General features: G+C 34.0%; 2 protein-coding genes across 2 annotated transcripts; both read left to right on the plus strand.

Moving 5' to 3' along the window:
- Positions 1-1,355: 1,355 nt before the first annotated feature.
- Positions 1,356-4,931, plus strand: LOC127701412 (protein O-linked-mannose beta-1,4-N-acetylglucosaminyltransferase 2-like). The gene is made up of 2 exons (XM_052205274.1): positions 1,356-1,523; positions 2,867-4,931. Exon 2 carries the CDS (start codon positions 2,877-2,879, stop codon positions 4,635-4,637), a length of 1,761 nt encoding a protein of 586 aa, XP_052061234.1. The 5' UTR covers positions 1,356-1,523; positions 2,867-2,876; the 3' UTR covers positions 4,638-4,931.
- Positions 4,932-8,564: 3,633 nt separating this feature from the next.
- Positions 8,565-15,206, plus strand: LOC127700984 (uncharacterized). Its single transcript, XM_052204737.1, has 3 exons — positions 8,565-8,650; positions 12,697-12,833; positions 13,418-15,206. The coding sequence occupies exons 2-3, from the start codon at positions 12,712-12,714 to the stop codon at positions 15,057-15,059; spliced, it is 1,764 nt and encodes a 587-aa protein (XP_052060697.1). The 5' UTR covers positions 8,565-8,650; positions 12,697-12,711; the 3' UTR covers positions 15,060-15,206.
- The last annotated feature ends 6,736 nt before the right edge of the window (positions 15,207-21,942 follow it).

The following is a 21,942-nucleotide window of genomic DNA, read 5'->3' on the forward strand; positions in this document are numbered from 1 at the left end:
TATTTTGAGTCCTTTAGATTGACTTAATTTAGTCACTCAAACTCACCGTAAAGGATCATGTAAGTCTCAATAAAGTGCCATTATCCTGAATCTTATCACATGCAGAGTTGTAACCTTTGCCACATCCAGAAGGGTTTTATATGCTGAGGTATAATCCTCATTAACGGAGTGTTCTCTCCTGCCATTTTCTAACTTCTTAGAGTTAGTGTCCGTGCAGAAGTGCCACGTTATAGGACAAAAATTAAAGGGACTGATAATTAAAGTATGAAATATTGTCAGTTTATTTAGTCTCGATAACATAGACCCCAGTCGTTTAAGTATATTCAGTTGTCGTGACGTCTTTCTGTACAAACTGCTGTTATGGCATCAAATGCCAAGCATCTGGGGTTTAGCTCGGGATTTTAAGTCCGGCTATAGTTAGACCCAAATCTGTTCTGGAACAGGGGAGGTAATAAAAAAAAACTTAGCAGACAGCGGACAGACATATTCCCAATTTTTTTTATGTATCCCTGGCATTATATGTGATATAGTTAACAAAAAATGTCATCTTTATATATTTTTACAGTTAACAATTATAGTACGGTTCATGCAACGTCTTATTCAACTATTCCAAATATAATTCAATTTGTTCAAAGGCTTTGGATTTTTGGATATACATGTATACAAACAAGCCTTACAAGGTGTTGAAAAATGCAAAATTGTCTGAATCATGTGAATTTGTTTATTTGGTGACAGGGACGAACTGCTAATATGATTATGGAATACATATTGAACATGTTGAATGTAAAGCTCTTCCTTCAACACTATAATTCTTTAATTCCTTTTTGGATTCTGAGTCAGGAGTGATTTTCTGATTTGACGGTCTCTGAGGCTCAAGACTCAGAATCCCTATTTAAAAGGGGTTATATAATACTTGCTTTGGTGCTTTCCGACAGACAGTCGCTAGTGTAGGTCCATGCCATATGCTTTAATTGACAAAAAAATTATTGTATTGTATTGTAATGTCACAGTATTCAAATTGCACCTATTTTGAAAAAATAAACAGCGGAATCTTACAAGTTCTCTTAGAGGATAAACAATTTGTATTTTTATATTTGTCATTATGCACGTCTATCAACAAGGCTAAATATATTCAAATATGCACAAATATGTCACTTGTATATCGATCAGCAAATGAAGTATCCTGAGAAAAAATTTAAATCATGCGACATCCACAAAAAGTAAACTTTTTAAAATAAGCAATAAAAATATGTTCGAGGCATCTATCTCGTACAAACTGAATAGTAAGCACTTAACTATTGTCAAAATGTTCTTAGAATATAGACAAACAAAACTTAAAACCGTCAGAATTGGTGCAATTTTGGTACCCTCACGTTGTATGTCTTTCATAAAAAAAGATTTTTTTTCAGAGAATGGAAGAGTATAAAGAGATGATTGGCAGAGTCATAAAGTGTATCACAAGTGTGAAGTCTATAGGAATAAAGTAAAGAAAGAGGTTTTCATATATTTAGGATCAAAATCAGGTATCAAAAAAAACTTAATTATTGTCAAAACTTTATACTTTTTTTTTTACATGAGTTATCTTCCATTTCATGTTTTTTTTAAAGTCATATTAAAAGAGTTTCTTGTAATTTTAATGTTATCAAAATTATTGAACCAATGCATGCATGTATACTAAACTAATTCATGTATGCACGTTTTTGATATTAAATACAAATCTATAACATATTAATTTTATCGAAAAATGATATTTCATTCAGTGATTGTTGATCGCGAGCTAATTAATTTTCAAGTTTGTTGCCGAAGTTTACTGGATTGTGACTTTGATGAACAATCAATGGAGAGCCTGTCGAGCACCTTTATACAAATAAGTGAATTGATAGAGCCATGATATTTTGTTTTATATTGCCCATACGTTTTCATTTGTTGATTAAACTTTTCCTAAACAGTTAAGTTAAATGATTTGTTCTTTAAGAATCAGTTATTACTATTTACCTTCCAGTGCACATTTTGTTTACATTTTTTCATCATAGTTTTCCCCTCGCACTTGCCCTGTGCGTTGGCAGAAGTTCTAACTAGAGGTCTCGTAGTTAAGGTCACTGCATACAGGAAAATATTGGTGAATTAATGTACGGGAAAACAATAATTCAATAGCAGTACATTAATGAAGATTTTGATAATTTAATGGATTTTCTTTTACAAGAAAGTTCATATACACTTGTTTTATAGTCAAACTTAGCCATTCAAGTATAAAACATATTAATTTTTTTTTTAGTTTTAAGTTTCATATGACTTTAATATCTTTCAAAATATATCTGTTAAATAAGGCAGTCTTCACAACAAACTTTTGAATCCACAGGCCAGAAGCTAAATTTTACTATAATTTTAGTTAGATTCTATTGGCCTGTAGAGATGATTTTTACCAGCCCAACAGCAATTTTACAAGAAGTTAGACTGGGCTGGTGGGCCTGTGGTTAAGCGTGAGACTGTAAAGGTCTTGAATAGTTTGACAAAACTCAAATATATCATTACTGACATTTAATCAGATATATATATCTTACAAGTGTCCAGAGAATGTTATTTCATTGATTTATAATTCTTTGTGTTACATGTATTTGAACTCAAGGGTTAAAAAAAAGATACCTTATCAAACCTTCTTCTTTAAAACATCAACTAAGTTTGTAAAAATATATTATTGTGAAGTCAGTTAGAAAGGGCTAAACACAAAGAAAAATTATGTGCAAAAGATAAATTGTTTTACAGTATCTGTTCAAATATTGCACGAGTTTGACTGTGAAGATTGTTGTCAAGTATGTAAATCCACACTTTATTTCATGTATTTCATTGCTTGATATTTTTTTTGCAGGATACAGAAAATGAGTCTACACATGATAACCCATGCTGTAATGTTTGCTGTCATAGCAACGTTAGTAAAGAAATACTTTCAACTTCTTTATCAGCTGGATGATTTACAGGATAGATGTCTGTATGCAGAGTGGGAACATTCAAACAAAGCAGATTCAAATACACACAAAATTCCAGATGAGTCTCAAAGTAACATGAAATTCAATTCTTTTGAAACATGTCAGTCAAATTTTAAACATCATGTTTGCCATTTTAAAAATCTATGTTATCAGCCAAAAGAAAATTTGTTTGTTTTTTTCTATAACAATGATGAAATGAAATATAATTCCTTAAACAGAAATAAGATTCCATCACTTTCAACTCCAGCTGACTTCACAGGACATGAACTGCCACTTACATTTCTCAGTGAAAACTTTTCAACACAATTCAGTGTCAGTTGGATAAATAAAACTAGTTACATTTTCAGTCGTTTCAAGTCTGACAATCTCATGCATGTTATTCATGATGACTTGCTGCCTTTACATTTCACGATGAAACATTTTGAAAATTTGAAATCAAAGATGGCTACTATCGATAAATTTGATGCACAGATTGTATTCATGGATGACTGGCCTCCAGGAGATTACAGAACATTGTATGAACTTTTTACAAGTTCTCAACCTCAGTATAAAATAGATATACAAGGTAGTGAACCACAATATGGTAAAGAAACACAAGATGACAGAGAACTTGTATGTTTCTCAAGTGCAATAGTCGGTCTTTTAACAGATACTTTATGGTATAATTATGGGTTTATTGAGCCACAGGGCCCTATATTAGACTCCACAGTTTATGCTCAGCAAATTAAATCTACTAGTCACTTTATTTTACATCATCTGGATTCCAATGCTCAGCATTTAACAGACTTTATAGTTTTAATATCGAGGAAAGAAAATCGTAAAATTATAAATGAAAATGATCTAGTCCAAGCAATTTTACAAGAATTTTCCTTGAAAGTTGTAACAATAAGTAGTGAAACACATTCATTAACAGATATGATAACCCTTGTTTCTAATGCTAAGGGTATAATAGGAATGCATGGATCATTGTTAACTTTAGCCATGTTTTTAAAACCAGGGTCTTTCATAATAGAACTCTTTCCATATGCTGTGTCACCTGATCAATATACACCATACAAGACATTAGCCAACATCAAAGGTATGGATATAAATTATGTCTCTTGGGAAAATACCGATCAGAAATCTACAGTCGGTCATATTGATTATCCACCCGAGCATGGAGGTCTGATGCATTTACAGTCAGAAGTTCAGAAGGAAATAATGAACCAGAAGAAAGTACCCAAACATTTATGTTGTGATGATCCTTCTTGGCTTTATCATATATATCAGGACACTTTTGTAGACATCAGTGCAATCATGAATGTAATCAAAACAGTCATAAATAAAGGAAAGAGTATCCGACATTCTGCATATCATGAAACACCTTCTGAAATTAAGAATCTCAATTGTAAGCTTATCATGGAGCAAACTTGTTCACTTTATATATCATGGGAAATACCATGGAACATTCAGTTCTTAACTTTTGACAAACTTAACTATGAAATTATACTTGAGGAAAGTGACGCAGAAGCTTCAGTTAAATATGTAACTGACAAATTAAAATTAGATATACACAACATGATAGACTGTGATAAAAATTACATTGTGTGGGGAAGAGCTGTGGTAGATGGTATGTCTCATGGCAATTATATAAGTAAAGATTGTCGTAATTGATGTGCAATTCAAATTTCATGGATACATTGTTGTTCTTTCATAGTCTTGTTTCGTAAGATCTGTTTTATGTTGTTCTGCTTTTTTTTTCTTTTTTGTTACATTAATGTTGAGGAAGATTATAATACATCTATGTTTATATTTTTTGTTACATCAATGTTGAGGAAGATTATAATACATCTATGTTTATATTTTTTGTTACATCAATGTTGAGTAAGATTATAATACATCTATGTTTATATTTTTTGTTACATCAATGTTGAGGAAGATTATAATACATCTATGTTTATATTGTTATTGGTAGCTTTTGCTAAACTTCTAATAAAAACCTTACATCCTGCACAAATCCAAGATGTCTATTACCTTTTTCCTTTACTTGAAAAAATGTGTCAAGTTGGATAAAACATTGATTGGACCATTTAAAATGACCTTTCAATGCAATATTTTGCTGAAACAGGTGAATGATCTCCCTTTCAGAATTAACCTGATAACTAATAAAATTTATAATGATTGGTTTATATGAGAAGCGTCTGTCTAATATATACAAGACATAGAAGCAACTTTGCTAAAATTGGCAACATTCGTTTATATATATCAAACATTCTAAAAATTCAGAAATTATTGCATACATATTCAGGACAAGAACAAATCAAGGATTGATTCAATAATGAAGAGTTCTGCACAACGATTGATCCAATAATGGAGAGTTCTGCACAACGATTGATCCAATAATGGAGAGTTCTGCACAACAATTGATCCAATAATGGAGAGTTCTGCACAGTGGGTTGATGGGATGAAGGGCAGGTAAATTAGACTGTTGTAGTAAAAGAACATATGTTTGATAGGAACAGAAATTTTGTCTTTCAATATTCCACCTTTGTGCAAAATTTGTTACAAGGGTTCTTTTACATGCAACAGAGCATCGCATTTGGATCCAGCATTTGATAAAAAATAAATAATTGTATAATACAATTATCAATGCATGGATATGCTGCTTTTTGTGACCAAGTCATTGGGGTAGGAGTAGAAGAAACATGTCTCCCCCTCACTTTTTTGGCGATTTTTTTAATGAAAAAGAAAAAAATGAAATGAAAAGTTTGCTCCTAGGCCACTGCAGGTGATATTTCCTGGCTCACTTTAAGACCAAACAATATATTGGAGAGGGTTTCTACTTGTAGAAATCAAAGGTTTTTGTGAGACCACCCGGGGAGAAGATTTTTGTCTCGCCTGCGATGAAAGTCGCAGAACAAAAGATATAGGGATTGCTTTTCTGGCGACAGGCCCTGCCCCCTAGGTCATGGTCCAGTGACTGAATTATTAGCTTAAGTTAGTTTGAAAGGATCTACTTGTGATAGATCAATCATATTTTGTATGAAGTCGCATTACTATCAGTACATATCAGTTTGACATCTATTTTGAGGCCCTGCTCCCTAGGTCATGGTCCAGTGACTTTGAATTAATTAACAATTTTCAATGTTAATATAAAAAAGAAGATGTGGTATGATCGCCAATGAGATAACTCTCCACAAGAGACCAAATGACACAGAAATTAACAACTATACGTCACCATACGACCTTCAACAATGAGCAAAGCCCATACCGCACATTCAGCTATAAAAGGCCCCGAAATGACAATGTAAAACAATTCAAACTAGAAAACTAACAGCCTAATTTATGTACAAAAAATGAACGAAAAAAACAAATACATTGTATGTAGCACATAAACAAAAGACAACCACTGAATTACAGGCTCCTGACTTGGGACAGGCACATACATACAGAATGTGGCGGGGTAAAACATGTTAGCAGGATCCCAACCCTCAGTTTTCTGCTTAAGTTAGTTTCATAGGATCTACTTGTGATAGATTAATGATACTTTGTATGAAGTTGCATTACTATCAGTTCATATCAGTTTGACAAGTAATTTTGAGGCCCTTCCCTCTTAGTCATGGTCCAGTCACTTTCAATTAATTAGCAATTTTCAAATTTTAGTTTTCTGCTTAAGTCAGTTTGATAAGAACTTCTAGTGATAGATCAGTGATATTTTGTATGAAGTTGCATTACTATTAGTACATATCAGTTTGACAACTATTTTGAGGTCCTCCCCCTAGGACATGGTCCAGTTACTTTGAATTAATTAGCAATTTTCAATGTTAAGTTTATTGCTTAAGTTAGATTGATAGGAACTACTTAGAATAGACGACAATATTTTCTATAAAGTTACATTACTGTCTTCACATCTCAGTTTGTCCACCATTTTCAGGCCCTGCCCACTAGATCATGGTCCAGCAACTGAATTAATAAGCCTTCAGATTGTCTTTTTCTTAATTTTATGCTAACAGGCGCAACATATCTCTGTGTCAACAGTTTATTCATACTTGTATTAAAAGCCATGTAATGCTAGAAGATTTGAAACTTTTCAACCTGTTAAGGAATAAGGGGACAACAAATTGATGTTAAGTGGTCGGCAAGGTGGTATTGTTCAATTTTTTCAGGAAATCTTTTGAGACTGACAATTGTTCCTATTTCAAGTCAAGCATTCTTGATACAGTATAGCTAGGATTTTATTGATATAAAAGATACAGGATGTTAAATATCGCCAGAATAAAAAAGTTTCTAGCTGTACATAAGTAAAGTATGTGCGTTGCTAGCTGAACATGAGATTTAAACTCTTTAACTAGGTAAAGGAAATGCTAAGCTAATAGACATGGGAAAGTGTAGGTGTAGGGTTTTGTGATGATAGCGCAACTTAAAGCAAAGATGTGTGATACAAGAAGGACAAAGTCTGTGTGAAGCAATCAGAATCAATTATATATTTTTTTAACAAGGCGATATTGCTATGGTAGCAGTTAATATAAAAGCAAGGATGTTGTGTTGCTATATCCAAAGAGCTAAGGATGTGTATGATGCTAGCCACGTGTTGATAATGGCAATATAAGTAGCAAGATCTGGCCATGGGCTATTCATAAATAATAGTAAGATATCTAGAGGGTAACATACCGTCTTCAACAATAGTAAGATATCTAGAGGGCAACATACGGTCTTCAGCAATAGGAAGTTGTATATACAATATGTCAAGCTATAAATCGTCCAAGGTCAATAAAAGTTGTGTTCTATTTCTTGATTGTTGCTTGATCGTCGTCCAATGGCAAATATTTCATGCACTGTTGATGACAAGCGAAAATAATATAAATAAAAACGCCCATATGAAGGTTTTGCAAATTATGTTGACCGGGATGAAATTAGACAAATTTGGACTGCCACTGGAGGATTATAATATATGGGGAGGGGGGGTATGGTGTAGACATCTGGCCTCCTTGCAACAAGTTTCATACAACCACCCCACCTCAAATATAATTGTTGTAAAGATTCACATAACAGTGTGAGTGACATTTACCCAGTTTCAGAACACGTTTAAATAATTAAATAAAAACAAACTTTGTTTTGATATTAGTATTAGCAATGAAATACAAACAAACAGACTCACAACTATGAACAAAAGAGACAATCTTTTTAAATAACTAAACGCGAAAAGGATAAAATAAATCTGGATACATCATTTGAACATTTTATTCACTGGTTATGCAAGCCCTACTTAATAAATATATTGAAATATATGCACATTTACAGTCAAGATACAAGTTTGCTCAAATGCGTATAAACAGTCTCAGCGTGGTCGCCTCGAGTGCAGGGAGTCGTGGGGTTGATCCTCAGAAGGCCGTCGAGCTCAAAACTTGAAAATACCGACAGCACTCGGTGTAGACACCTTATATAAGCCAATCGATCAAATTATACTCGTGTTGTTTTGTTTCGCCTTTTAGTGTTACTGATTTAAACAAACCAAGTTGAGTAAAAGCAAATTTAACCAGATTGAATTGGTTATTCATTACCGGATATTACATTTAACGTCATAGACGTTACCATTCGACACTACCGCACAACTTTTAAAGTGATCAGAGACTACTACAACAGTAGTCTCAGAAGGGATGAAGAAGGACGTACAATTTTTCGTAAGGGTAGGTATTTTTTCTGATTTTTGTGTGCTAGATGAGGTGCTTTGGGCGATGTATTTACTTAATTAAAATTTTTCTCTTTTACTCCGAGTTTTGTGTGCTAGATGAGGTGCTATGGGCGATGTATTAACCTTAACATTTTTCTCTTTTCTTCGCTTTTTGTGTGCTAGATGAGGTGCTATGGGCGATGTATATATACCTAATTAACATTTTCTCTTTTCTCCGATTTTTTTGTGCTAGATGAGGTGCTATGGGCAATGTATTTACATAATTAACATTTTTCTCTTTACTCTGAGTTGTGTGAGCTAGATGAACTGCTATGGGCGATGTATTTAACTTATTAACATTTTTCTCTTTTCTCCGATTTTTGTGTGCTAGATGAGGTGCAATGGGCGATGTATTTACCTAATCAACATTAGAGTGAACGGAATGAAAAGGAGTTGTTTGAACGTGTAAATAAATGTGTCAAAATTTGAACTGTGATTAGGATCTAATAAAGAATTTGAATTTGATTTATAGGATGTCAGAATATTCATGAAATATTTGCCCCTGGACATTAAGCAAACAACACTCTATTCGAGTTGAATAGATGAACCATTATGATTTGCATTAAATATAATTTACGCAGCTCCTTTTTTGCAATTATATATGTTGCCGACATTTGCCTCCATATTTTACTATAAAGAATTGATTGAGTGTTGTTTGCCTTTGAATTACCAAGTTTTGTCGATTTGTTTACTTTTTTGGCTATTTTTATTATAAAAAACTATAGTAGATTATCCATTTCTAGAGAGTTTTTGTCGAGCCTACGACTTCTGTAGCAGAAGGCGAGACATAGGGATAGTGATCAGGCGGTGGTGGCGTAACTAACTACTTTTTGAAGTAGTAGACCTGTATGTTTCATACTTTGTATATAAATGCCTTATGTTATTAAGTTTCCGTCTGTCATATGTCCATTGTCCTTGACCTCATTTTCTTGGTTCAGTGACTACTTGAAAAAAAAGTTGAAGATTTATTTGTAATGTAAATTTGGTATGTGCGTACCTTGCAAGGTCTCCATGTCTGTCAGACAGTTTTCACTTGACCTTGACTTCATTTCATGGATCAGTGAACAATGTTAAGTTTGCGTGGTCAAGTCCATATCTCAGATACTATAAGCAATAGGTCTACTATTGTTGGTGTATGGAATGATTGTAAGGTGAACATGTCTAACTGGCAGGTGTCATCGGACCTTCACCTCTTTTTCATGGTTCAGTGGTTATTAGTTAAGTTTTGTGTTTTAGCCTTTTATTTTCTTATACCGTATGCAAAAGGTCAACTATATTTGGTGTATGGAAATATTCTACGATGTACATGTCAGTCTGGCAGGTTTTATTTGACATTGGCCTCATTTTCACAGTTCATTGCTCAATGTTAAGATTTTGTGTTTTGGTCTGTTTTTCTTAAACTATTAGCAATAGGTTAACTATATCTGGTGTATGGAATGATTGTATGGTGTATATGTCTGTCTGGTAGATTTTATTTGACCTTGACCTCATTTTCACAGTTCATTGCTCAATGTTAAGTTTTTGTGTTTTGGTCTATTTTTCTTAAACTATAAGCAATAGGTCAACTAGATCTGGTGTATGGAATGATTGTAAGGTGTATATGTCTGTCTGGCAGATTTTATTTGACCTTGACCTCATTTTCACAGTTCATTGCTCAATGTTAAGTTTTGTGTTTTGGTCTCTTTTTCTGAAACTATAAGCAATATGTGAACTATATTTGATGCATGGAATGATTGTAAGGTGTACATGTCTGTCTTGCAGGGTTCATCTGACCTTGACCTCATTTTCATGGTTCATTAGTCAATATAAAGTTTTCAAGGTTTGGTCTGTTTCTTGTATACTATAAGCAATAGGTCAACAGTATTCGGTGTATGGAATGATTGGAAGGTGTACACTATTTCTGACTTGGTTTATCTGACCTTGACTTCATTTTCTTGTTTCATTTTAAGTTTATGTGATACGTGTAGTCAAAATTTATATTTAGGACTATGAATATAAAACCAATGGTCTGTAAAGCAGGTGAGACATTTTAGCGAGTGCATTGTTAATCGGCTCCTTTAAAGATTCAATTGCCAATAATTGACAATTCGAATCCCGATGATTTATTGCGTTTTTGGCGATCATCCTGAAAACGATAATAGTTAGAGAGAAACTATATACAGTAAACAAAATAATCAGCGAACCGATATCTACAAATAGGTAAGCATAACCGAAGATCGACGTCGCCTTATAGAAGATGCTGTCCTTGGAGTACAAGTTATCTCCATTTGTTCACATTTTAGGCAATTTTTCCTAAAAAACCTAGTAGATCATCCATTTCTTACGTTTTAGAAAACTATACCAATAGAGAGCAAGTGTAAACAGCAACAAAATAATAATCAGCAAATCAAGATCTGCAAATAATACAAGTTTCGCAATGATTGTTGTTTACGTTTTGGCTCTTTTTCCTGAAAACTACCATGTATAACAAATAGAGAGAACCAACGATCGGTCAGATAAGATCTACAAATAATTCAACATCACCGAAATTGTCAATTGACTTCTGTAAGAATTATTACCCTTAAATGACTATGTTCACTCTTTTTGCAAACAGATTGTATACTTTCTAATCTTGAAAACTATAACAGATATAGAGAAACAGCAAGAATGATCAGCTAGATAATATCTACAAGTAAGTGAATGTAACCATTTGCAACAAAGGTGAACATAAATATCAAAATGCCATATGTTTGCCAGGTCAGCGATTCAGCGACTCTTTTCACAAAAAATCTTACGATTAAAATTGATCAATAGCTATACTGCAATGTGTATGACTTGCGAATATTTTTACTCTTAAGATTTTTTGTGAAAAGAGCCGCAGACTCTTAGGAGACTTTTGTTAAACCTACCCAAGGGACATGTGTTAACCTCACTTATAATTTGTTTTCTTCATAGTTGTTCCTCTGTATGATATTTTAATGACCAATAAATCTTATGAAGAGAAAATGTAAGAGTTATATTCTGGTGATACGGTGTTCCTTCTGGAAGAAAACACAACAGGTATAGTTTTCTATTCAATATCAAACCTCTGTATATAAAAATACAAGAGATGTCACTTCACCATCTTATTTCATAACATAGATAGATGGATTGGTTTTTGCATGTTTCGCCAAAAGAAGTCGACCAATGTGAGACTTGGTTGTGCTGGTATGTATTTGTACTAGCATTGGGCATACTTTTTCATTACCACTGAGATTATTCGCCTGTGAACCCTGCAGTCACGGTTCATTGACTTATGTTTTGCATAGTTTACATATCCAATTAGTATATATTGCCATCCGCATTATACTGTCAAAAATTTCATACAGGCGAGGCATATCTCTGTGTCAATATTTTATTTATTTATGCCATAATTATTACATGCAAATGTAAATGTAATATGAAAAAAACTCTACTTTGTGTTAGAACCACAAGCCGGTCTGATTCATATTTTGAACGTGATAGTTGATCACAAAGTCACATTCAGAGGAATACATGTCGCCCTGTCCGCTTATATTAATCTTATTAATCCGAGCCGACTGCAATCTTCGCTCTTCAACGTAAAAAGCTGCATGTTAAGCCGAGAAGTAATAAATACCAATTGTAAAACAAGTCTTTTGTTTGACCCGGTCGGAGGTCGAACCGACGACCCCCTGCAGTCCATGTGGGCATTCTTTTTTCTTGGAACGCTGTACGACGAAACTACTAAGTCTGTCAGTTTATAACGAAACAATGAAGTTGTACAAAATGCAAATTGATAAAAGTCCTGTCGAGTCCCGAATAAACTTGAGAGTTGCTGCTCCTTGTTTGACATAGGTCAGCACATTATACCATAGACCAAGGTCAATATGGACTTCTTATGTCCATAAATATAACGTATTGACCACGAAACATATGATTGGAAATAGTATAAATTAATAAAAATAAAAAAAATGTTTGCATGGAGAGTATAACTTCACTATTTATTGATTTGTTTTTGCCCAGATTTAACCATTAGCAATGGGAGTGCTTGAGATTCCTAGCGACGAAACTGCTTTAAGGCAAGAGGTTGAAACTTTCATCGATGACAACGGAAAAATTGATATGCAAGCCATGAAAGACAAAGGTTACATGGAGGACCAGTAAGTTGACAGCATTTTAATTCATTTCCTTCGGAACAGTGTTAATTATCTTGCAGGAAATCACTTAAAATTGTGATTTATAAATATATGATTTACGTTCAAAGCCGTTGAAACGCCTTCAGTTAAATATGTTGAAATTAAATGTCAGAATGAAAATTTTGTACTTAAAGACTAGTTTAGGCCATCACATGTCAATTTGCCTGTCCGAAGTCTGGGAACTCGCCATTGGTGACTCTATTCATATCTCAGTATTTATCGGTCTTTTAAAAGGCACTTTGGTTAATGAAAGTTATTTGATAGATATACTACATGTCAAGATTCGGACGATTTAGACATCGATATTAATAATTTGTTTGGTATACACACTTATCTATTGTTGAAAACTGATTGTTGCCATATAGAAAATGCTTCTGATTTGATTGTAAAGAGTAAAGCACCGTCTTATATATAGTCCCGTTTTTATTGTTTTTATCACCAGGGTCTTCTTACACCATACACATCAGCACGAAATGTTCATAGAATACCTTTTAAAATGGAGAGTTTTGCGGATAAATCTTGAAGCATTTTATTTTCTTCTTTTTCAGGATATATGACATAATGAATGCATATTTTCTTGCTACAGCCAGGGTTTTAGCAGCTTACAGACGAGATAGAAAGGCACAGGACACTATGCTGAAGTTCTTACATGACAAAGTCCAACTTCAAGAAGAAAAAATCCTGTGTGCTGATAAATACATGTCATATTTATGTGATGTTAAATCAACGCAAGAGATAAACAATAATCTTTACACTAAAGTAGAAGATAATGTATCCAGATGCAGCGATAAGGAGGTTGTCTATGACGAAAATAGTACTGACGAGGGGAAACCTATTCGTCACTCGCCAAGTGCTCCGGAATTATCACCTTCAAAGTATTTTAACAGTTTCTCGGTCGAATCAAATGTGAAGGAGTCCAAATCATCCCACAATATATGCCCAGATACTATTGAAAACACCAGTCCCAATGAAAAGGAGGAAAGTGTTGAAATTATCCGGCGAGTACCAACTCCTTACCCCAACGTCCGCAAATATGGCCGCTTCCCTAAACCAAGTAGAAACTCTTCTTTTGTGACTGAACTAGTTAGCAAAAAGGGACAGTCAAAACAAGCACCACAGAGTAGAAAAACGGTTACGCACTGTAATAATACTGGACAATTGAAAACAGTCATCAATAAGTTTGAAGATGTTTTAGGGTTATCAGCTATTTTGAAAAACGATGATGTTTCTCTGCAGAGCGATCTTGAAGATGACAGGTCAGAATATACTTTGTCCAACGAGGATGTTATTACTCTGAAGAGTGATCATGTAACTGACCGATCAAAATACACTTTGTCCAACGATGATATTACTCTGGAGAACGGTCATGTAGATGACAGGTCAAAAGACACTTTGTCCAACAATGGTATTACTCTGGAGAGTGGTCATGTAACTGACCGGTCAAAAGACACTTTGTCCAACGATGATGTTACTCTGGAGAGCGGTCCTCTAGATGACGGGTCAGGAAACCATCTGTCCATTGCACGTGATGCTTCATCATCAGTGAGTAGTTGTTTTCAGGATTATGTCAAAGTTAATGTTGACGATACCATAGGAATGTCTCCACATACATCAAGCTCCGATGCTGATTCTCGCACCGATTTTCAATCCTTGTCGCATTCAACTGTCAACTGTCAAAAAAGCCAATCTCAAAAAACCATTGTATCGGAATCGTCTTGTTTTTCTAGTGTTGTGGCCAGATTACAGTCATCATCCTTGTCTGTTCAGGTATCAAGTGACAGCTCCAACACTCACTCTCGCACTGATTCTCAAACACTGTCAGAATCAACTGTCGATTATCAAAGTAACCAATCACAAACAACCAATGTGCATGAATTGTCTTGTTTTTCTAGCACGGTAACCAGATTAAAGTCTTCTTCAGTGTCTTACAAATCAGCGCCTCCCATGTTTACATCAGATAGATCTTTACAGAGATCGTTTTCTTCAGAGAGCCATAAGATGAGTCATTTTTCGATAGAATGTGTCCGAATACACCAATCTATGTCTTTGGCAGATGGCAAGATCAACCAATCAGACGTATCCATATTCTGCGGGAATGATGAATTGCAAACCAATAGCCAGTGTGACATTTCTCAAACTTCGAACGTAGAATCTAGAGCTTCAGAGAACAGTGATGAGTCTTCAGACTAATTAGTATGGATATAATTGTGTCCATATTTGATAAACTGGTGTTTATATTGTTATCATGTAATATTTTGTCTATTTATGTTTTTATATATAACCTGATACTAGTATGTTATAGTAGTCACGAATATAACCGTACAATTTGATGTTTTTAACCTCGCCATTAGGGAAAGACACTTTTCCATCTGGAAATCAGTTTTACTTCACGATGTTCTGTTTAGTTGCTTCCTTGTTGACACTTACCCGACTCCTCCATTTATGAAACAGTTTCAGGTATCTTAATTCTTTTTTTCACCTAGGTAACTCTAATGCATTAGATTAGAAGTCTTGACGGGGCTTGTAATCTAGAGACCATCAACTAGCCGTAGTATTGTTTAATGCTTACATTACCAATTTAAAGGTTTTGAAGGAGTTGCATTACTCTGCATAATGACCCAACGAAACTTGTGCTTATTAGTGAGTTTGTGATATGGCCTTGACCCCATATAACGCAAACATTTGCGAAATAACGCAAACATTTGCGATATAACGCAAACCTATGCGAAATAACGCAAACCTTTGCGTTATAACGCAAACATCTTGATTTCAAATATTCATTAAGTTTTGTATATATGTCCGTCTGTCATTAATTTCGGTTGTGATTTTAGATAAGAAAAGAACCATAAATACAATGCCAAATCATAATAATAAATATGCATAGGAATAAGGGAATACTTGAAGTGCCATTATACATAAACTAAGAATGATTTTTTGCATCAGAAAAGTATATAATTTAACAAGAAAATAGATATGGTATAGGCATATTTTAATTGAAAGAGCAAAAATAATGTCATACAATTGTGAAACTTGCAAGTCAAATAGACAAAATGATCTTTCTGCTTTAAAATGAATTATTAATAAAGAAACATTTTTTTTACAATTTTGATGCAAGAAATCGTTTTTTTAAATCTCAGAATATGATAAAGATTCTTTGATAGAAAGTCATAGAATTTCCATTTCAATATAGTGAAGTAACTTTTAAGATGCTTGGGTAGAAATTTGAATGGAGAGAACATAATTTTAATAATAAAACATCTTCATTTTATTGCAAAAAGGTAGCTTGTTTGGATCTAACCAACCTTACACAATCCTCAAACGAGAGCTTACTTTGGAAGTATATTTATATTTGGCTATAGCTGTATTAGCAGAGTTGATTTTTTTATATTCTTCGATATAACTTCAATTTACTCAATTTTCTTTGTAAAATATATATATGTATTATAATGTATATAATTTTTGGGACCCGTTATAACTTGCTGTTAGGTTTGGGCCAAGGCTCAGTGTTCAAGACCGTACTTTGACCTATAATGGTTTACTTTTAGAAATTGTTACTTGGACTGAGAGTTGTCTCCGGCATTGACATTCATGCCACATCTTCTTATATCTATTATCCTTCTCATTATTAGTCAATGATATGTTCTAAATATTCAAGCATTTTACTTTGCAATGAGTACAAAGGAGGATACATTTTAATATATGCAGCCTTCTCCATTTATAACTGCTGCTTCCTTTGAATCATAAATAAGAAATAAGATAAAGCAAATGATTGCGTTATTTCGCAAAAGTTTGTGTTATAACGCAAAGGTTTGCGTTATATCGCAAATGTTTGCGTTATATCGCAAATGTTTGCGTTATTTCGCAAAGGTTTGCGTTATATCGCAAAGGTTTGCGTTATAACGCAAACATTGGAAGAAATATTAAAAAATAAAGTTGTGTGGCGCTAATACGCTTCCGTAGGAAAGTGACCCGGTTACGTTTTTATCAAGTCTTTGTATTAAATATGCAACAATGATTAGTACTATATGGATTCATTGTGATGGACATTGTGATGGACAATGAATCCATATAGTACTAATTATATGTACATATGTTGAAGGCCGTACGGTTGCCTATGATTGCTTACATCCACTTCATTTGAACTTTGGTGGATAGTTGTCTCATTGGCAATCATACCTCACCTTATTTTTATGATGAGAACTGTTCCTACTGCCAGGGGGAGAGCAGAAAATGGTAAAGGAAAATCAATAAGTAAAAGAGATAGCAACAATACCATGGCAAACAACAAATAGCGACGAAAAAAGAAACTGTCCACAAAACAATACACCAAGAAAACTAGACTGAGCAACACGATCACCCCCCCCCCCCCCAAAAAAAAAAATATTAAAAAACAGCATCGAACTTTTGTTGATTTCGATCCTTAAATGATACCATATAGTGTACACATTTGTAAAAATATTATAAGATCTTGTTTTTTTTTAATGATTTTGTTTTAATGATCCATATAATCATTGTTTTAAGCGACACATATCTTTATTTTATAATTTGCTCGGTTTTACAAACTCAAACTAAAAATTTTACAATAATTGATTAAGACTTTTGACGGTCCCTCTTTAAATTATTCACAGTCTTTTAAAACTATATGTAGACGGGTTGCTAACTCAGCATTGACATTTTCTCCCACAGTGACGTAACCATTTAATCGAGTCAGTTCGAATTTGTTAGTGACCTAAGACCAAGAAATTTTATAGTTCTTTTGACCATTCGTTCGTTCTCATGGTTTAAACATATTTATTGTACCAGTTAAAGTGCTTGAGGTTATAATAGCCCATTGAGTTACTTGGATGCATCAATTTTCTGAAGATAACATGCCATTTAAGAGTCATTAAAGAGTACAAATGAACACAAGTGTCATGAAGTCTTACCTTTACTATGACGAGACATGTCTTAAGAGTAGAAAGATGTCTAAAATAAATTGTGAAGATACGCAGCCGGAATGTATATAAAATATTGACCATAAGTTTTCATTTGTGTTGAAGTTTCGTTCTGAAAATCCAATTTAAGGCGAAAGATACGTAATTTTGTGTTTGTTTGGATAAGAAACTTGGTATGCATTTATAACTTTTTGAACTGCATCTGAATATTCAAAAATATAATACTTGTGGCATCCAAATACATGTTTACAATTAATTAAATGTGAACTAGATCTTATGTATGTAGAATGCATGTACAAAAAGCCGCAAATATGAAAATAAGAAGATGTGGTATGATTGCCAATGAGACAACTCTCCACCAGAGACTAAATGACATGGAAGTTAACAATTATAGGTCACCGTACGGCCTTTAACAATGAGCAAAACCCATACCACATAGTAAGCAAAGTATAGATTATCTGGTTTTTATCCAATCTAATTAAAATACAAATCCTGTGTCCAAGCTTCGCTTACAAGGATCTGACAACACTCCATTCTACTTTCTGTTCTGATAATTATAACATCAGCCAATGAAATTTCAGCCTTCAAATATTTGAAGCTGTGTATCATTACGAGAAAACCAGAGGGTTCCGAAAGATCTGTATAACAGAAAGGTGAACAGAGAATTGTCAGATCCTTGTAAGCGAAGCTTGGACACATGATCTGTATTTTAAGCAGACTGGTTTTTGTCTCGCCTGCGACGAAAGTCGTAGTATGCGAGACTTAGGTATAACTACTAGTATCCGGCGGCGGCGGCGGCGGCGGCGTAAACTATTTGTATAAAGCTTTATATTTCAGAAGGTAGAAGACCTGGATGCTTCATAATTTGTAACGCAGATTCCTTATGTTACGAAGTTTTCGTCTGTCCTTGACCTAATTTTCATGGTTCAGCGACTGCTTGAAAAAAAAATACAGGTTTTTGATCATGTGAATTTCTCATTTATTATGAGTAATAGGATAACTATATTTGGTATATGGGTTCCTTGCAACGTCTGCATGTCCGCCAGATAGGGTTCACCTGACCTCGATCATATTTCATGGATCAGTGATAAAGGTTAAAGTTACGTGATTAGGTCCGTTTCTCAAATACTATAAGCAGTAGGTAAACTACTAGTATATGTGGTGTAAGGAATGATTGTAATTGGTACATGTCAGTCTGGCAGGTTTCATCTTACCTTGACCTCATTTTCATGGTTCATTGGTCAATGCTTAGTTTTTTGTGTTTTGGTCTGTTTTTCAAGTACTATAAGCAATAGGTCAACTATATTTGGTGTATGAAATGATTGTAAAGTGTACATGTCTGTCTAGCAGGTATCATCTGACCGTTACCTCATTTTCATCATTATATATCATCTCCACGGTAAATACAGCAACGTCTATCTCAAAATGAATACGTTATAGAATTTACGTAAATACAAAGGATAAAAACTTACGTTACGCGCGGCGTTTGTTTTACGCACAATTACCAATAAGTAAACTAGCGACATTCGAATGGTTAGAGCATGGAAGAATACTTAGACGTACACAAAAACCATTGGATGATTGTGTTCTGGTTTATATTTCGTCTTGGGTATATGATTATTTAATTAATTGTTTTAAGCTTTGAAATAGCTTTCAGTAACGTAGAGTACTCTCAGATCGGTAGTTTGTGTATTTATTGTTTTTGTTAGTGTTTTGTTTTGTATCGATCTGATGAGTTCGGTCTTTTCCAACTGATATTTATTGTTTTTGTCTCGCCTTCGATTTCGTCGTAGTATGCGAGACATAGGGTTTACTTTCTGGCGACGGCGGCAGCGGCGATGTAAACTATTTGTATAAAGCTTTATATTTCAGAGGGTAGAAGACCTAGATGCTTCATACCTTGTATACAGATATCTTATGTTACGCAGTTTCCGTCTGTCGTATGTCCATTGTCCTTGACCTCATTTTCATGGTTCAGCGACTGCTTGAACACAAATTATTGTTTTTTGTCATGTAAATTTCTCAATAATTAAGGGAAATAGGATATCTATATTTGGTATATGGGTTCCTTACCGTGCTTACAATGTCTACGTGTCCGTCAGACAGACTACGCCTGACCTTGACATCATTATATGGATCAGTGATAAAGGTTAAAGTTACGTGATTAGACCGTTTCTATGATACTATAAGCAGTAGGTCAACTAAATGTGGTGTATGGACTGATTGTAAGGGTAACATGTCAGACTGGCTGGTTTCATCTGACCTTCACCTCATTTTCATGGATCTTTAAAAATGTTTAGTTTATGTGATGCTTGTAGTAAAACCTTTATCTTTAAGACTTTCAGCGTAAAATTAATGGTCAGTAAAACAGGAGATACATTTCAGCGTGTGCACTCTAGATTTTTATGTTGTGCTGTTAAAACACTGTGGCAGGTTAGGGGGTGGTTTGTCGCCCGTAAACATGTTTAACCCCTCAACATTATGTGTGTGACTTGCCCAAGTAAGGAGCCTGCAAATCAGTCGTTGTCGTTTGTTTCTGTTATCATATTTGTTTTTCGTTTTTTTTGTTGCGTAAATAAATAAGGCCGAGACGGTTGATATTGACCTTAGTCCAAGTATTAGTGTTGAAAAAAGAATAATTTTAATGTACATATCAAAATATCATGATTACTGCATTTGGATCATAATTTGTCGATATCGAAACAACATTGTGTCTTGGACATACCTAGTTTCTCCTGGTTCTTCTGTATCATATCGACGACATCGAGTCGATATCGACAAACTATGTTCCAAATGTCTAACTGTTTTACAGTTATGTATATCGACAATATAGTTTCTCCAGGTTCGTCTGTTTAAGATGTCGATATCGACGTTATCGATGACATCGAGTCGATATCGACAAATTATGTATCTACTACAGGTATTTTTATAGAAAATTTAGTTTTTTCTTGGTGCGTCTGTTTTAAGGTGTCGATATCGACAAATTTTGTTCCAAATTTCTTTCTACTACAGTTATAAATGTAGACAATTTGTTACCATAAATAACTTAAAACTTTTACTAAATTCTTTCATGGATACAAAGATTTGATTAGTAAATTTCGCTGTACCTGTAGAAAACTTATTAAAAACGGTATTTCACATCCTAAATTTTACGGTAATATTGTACTAAAAGCGCGGAAATCACTATGTGATCCGTGTAAACTCATCAAACCTTTAATTATAGAATAACTAATCGAAGAATTCAAATAGAGAAAAATATTCAACGAGTGACCGAACAACACATTAATTCACGAATGCGCGTAGCGCATGAGTTAATTATCAGTGTTGTTCGGTCACGAGTTGAATATTTTTCGATATTTGAATTCTTTGATTAGTTATTCTTTTTATTACATTGGCAAATGGCTTTTTTTAATGAAATTAATGTAGAAAATGTAAGGAACTATATCTTTTTTCTACGCATTCACAATTTGTTTTGATCCGACGTTATCGACGTCTTGACAACGCCTATTGTTGTATGACGTCAGAGAGTGAAATAACCACGTTTAATTCACATGTGAAATTATCGGTTTTTATTTGACTGGGAAATCAATGTAATTCATTGCTACCAATGTAATAAGCAAACTTATTAATAAAGGTTATCTTACCAATGTTGTAATAAGATCTTTGAATATAGTTTACATTGGCACAAATATCGATTTTGTCATCATCAAATTAAAACATAACTAAATTTGTATTCTTTTCAAAGGGTTTTTTGTCTCGCTTGACGGAGTCAAAAAGCGAGACATAATTATGCTGTTTTCGGCGTCGTCGTCGTCGGCGGCGGCGGCGGCGTCAACAATGTATTAGTTTGTGATTAGGCCTAGTTTGTGGTGAACCACAAGTTGTAGGTCAATAATATTTAGTATACAGTTGTATTAGCATTGGCACATCTCATTTCCATGGAGATTATTTGGCCCTGCCCTCTTAGTAATGGTCTATTGACTTTTAAACTTTTGCTTATTTTACATGTATTAGTTTTTGATTAGGTCAGTTTATGGGGAACCATTAGTGCTAGGTCAATGATATTTGGTATGCAGTTGTATAAGCATTGGCACATCTCATTTCCATGGAGATTATCTGGCTCAGCCCCCTTAGTCATG

The sequence above is a fragment of the Mytilus californianus genome, unplaced genomic scaffold, assembly GCF_021869535.1.
Source record: "Mytilus californianus isolate M0D057914Y unplaced genomic scaffold, xbMytCali1.0.p SCAF_5, whole genome shotgun sequence".
In the NCBI taxonomy this organism is placed as follows: domain Eukaryota; kingdom Metazoa; phylum Mollusca; class Bivalvia; order Mytilida; family Mytilidae; genus Mytilus; species Mytilus californianus.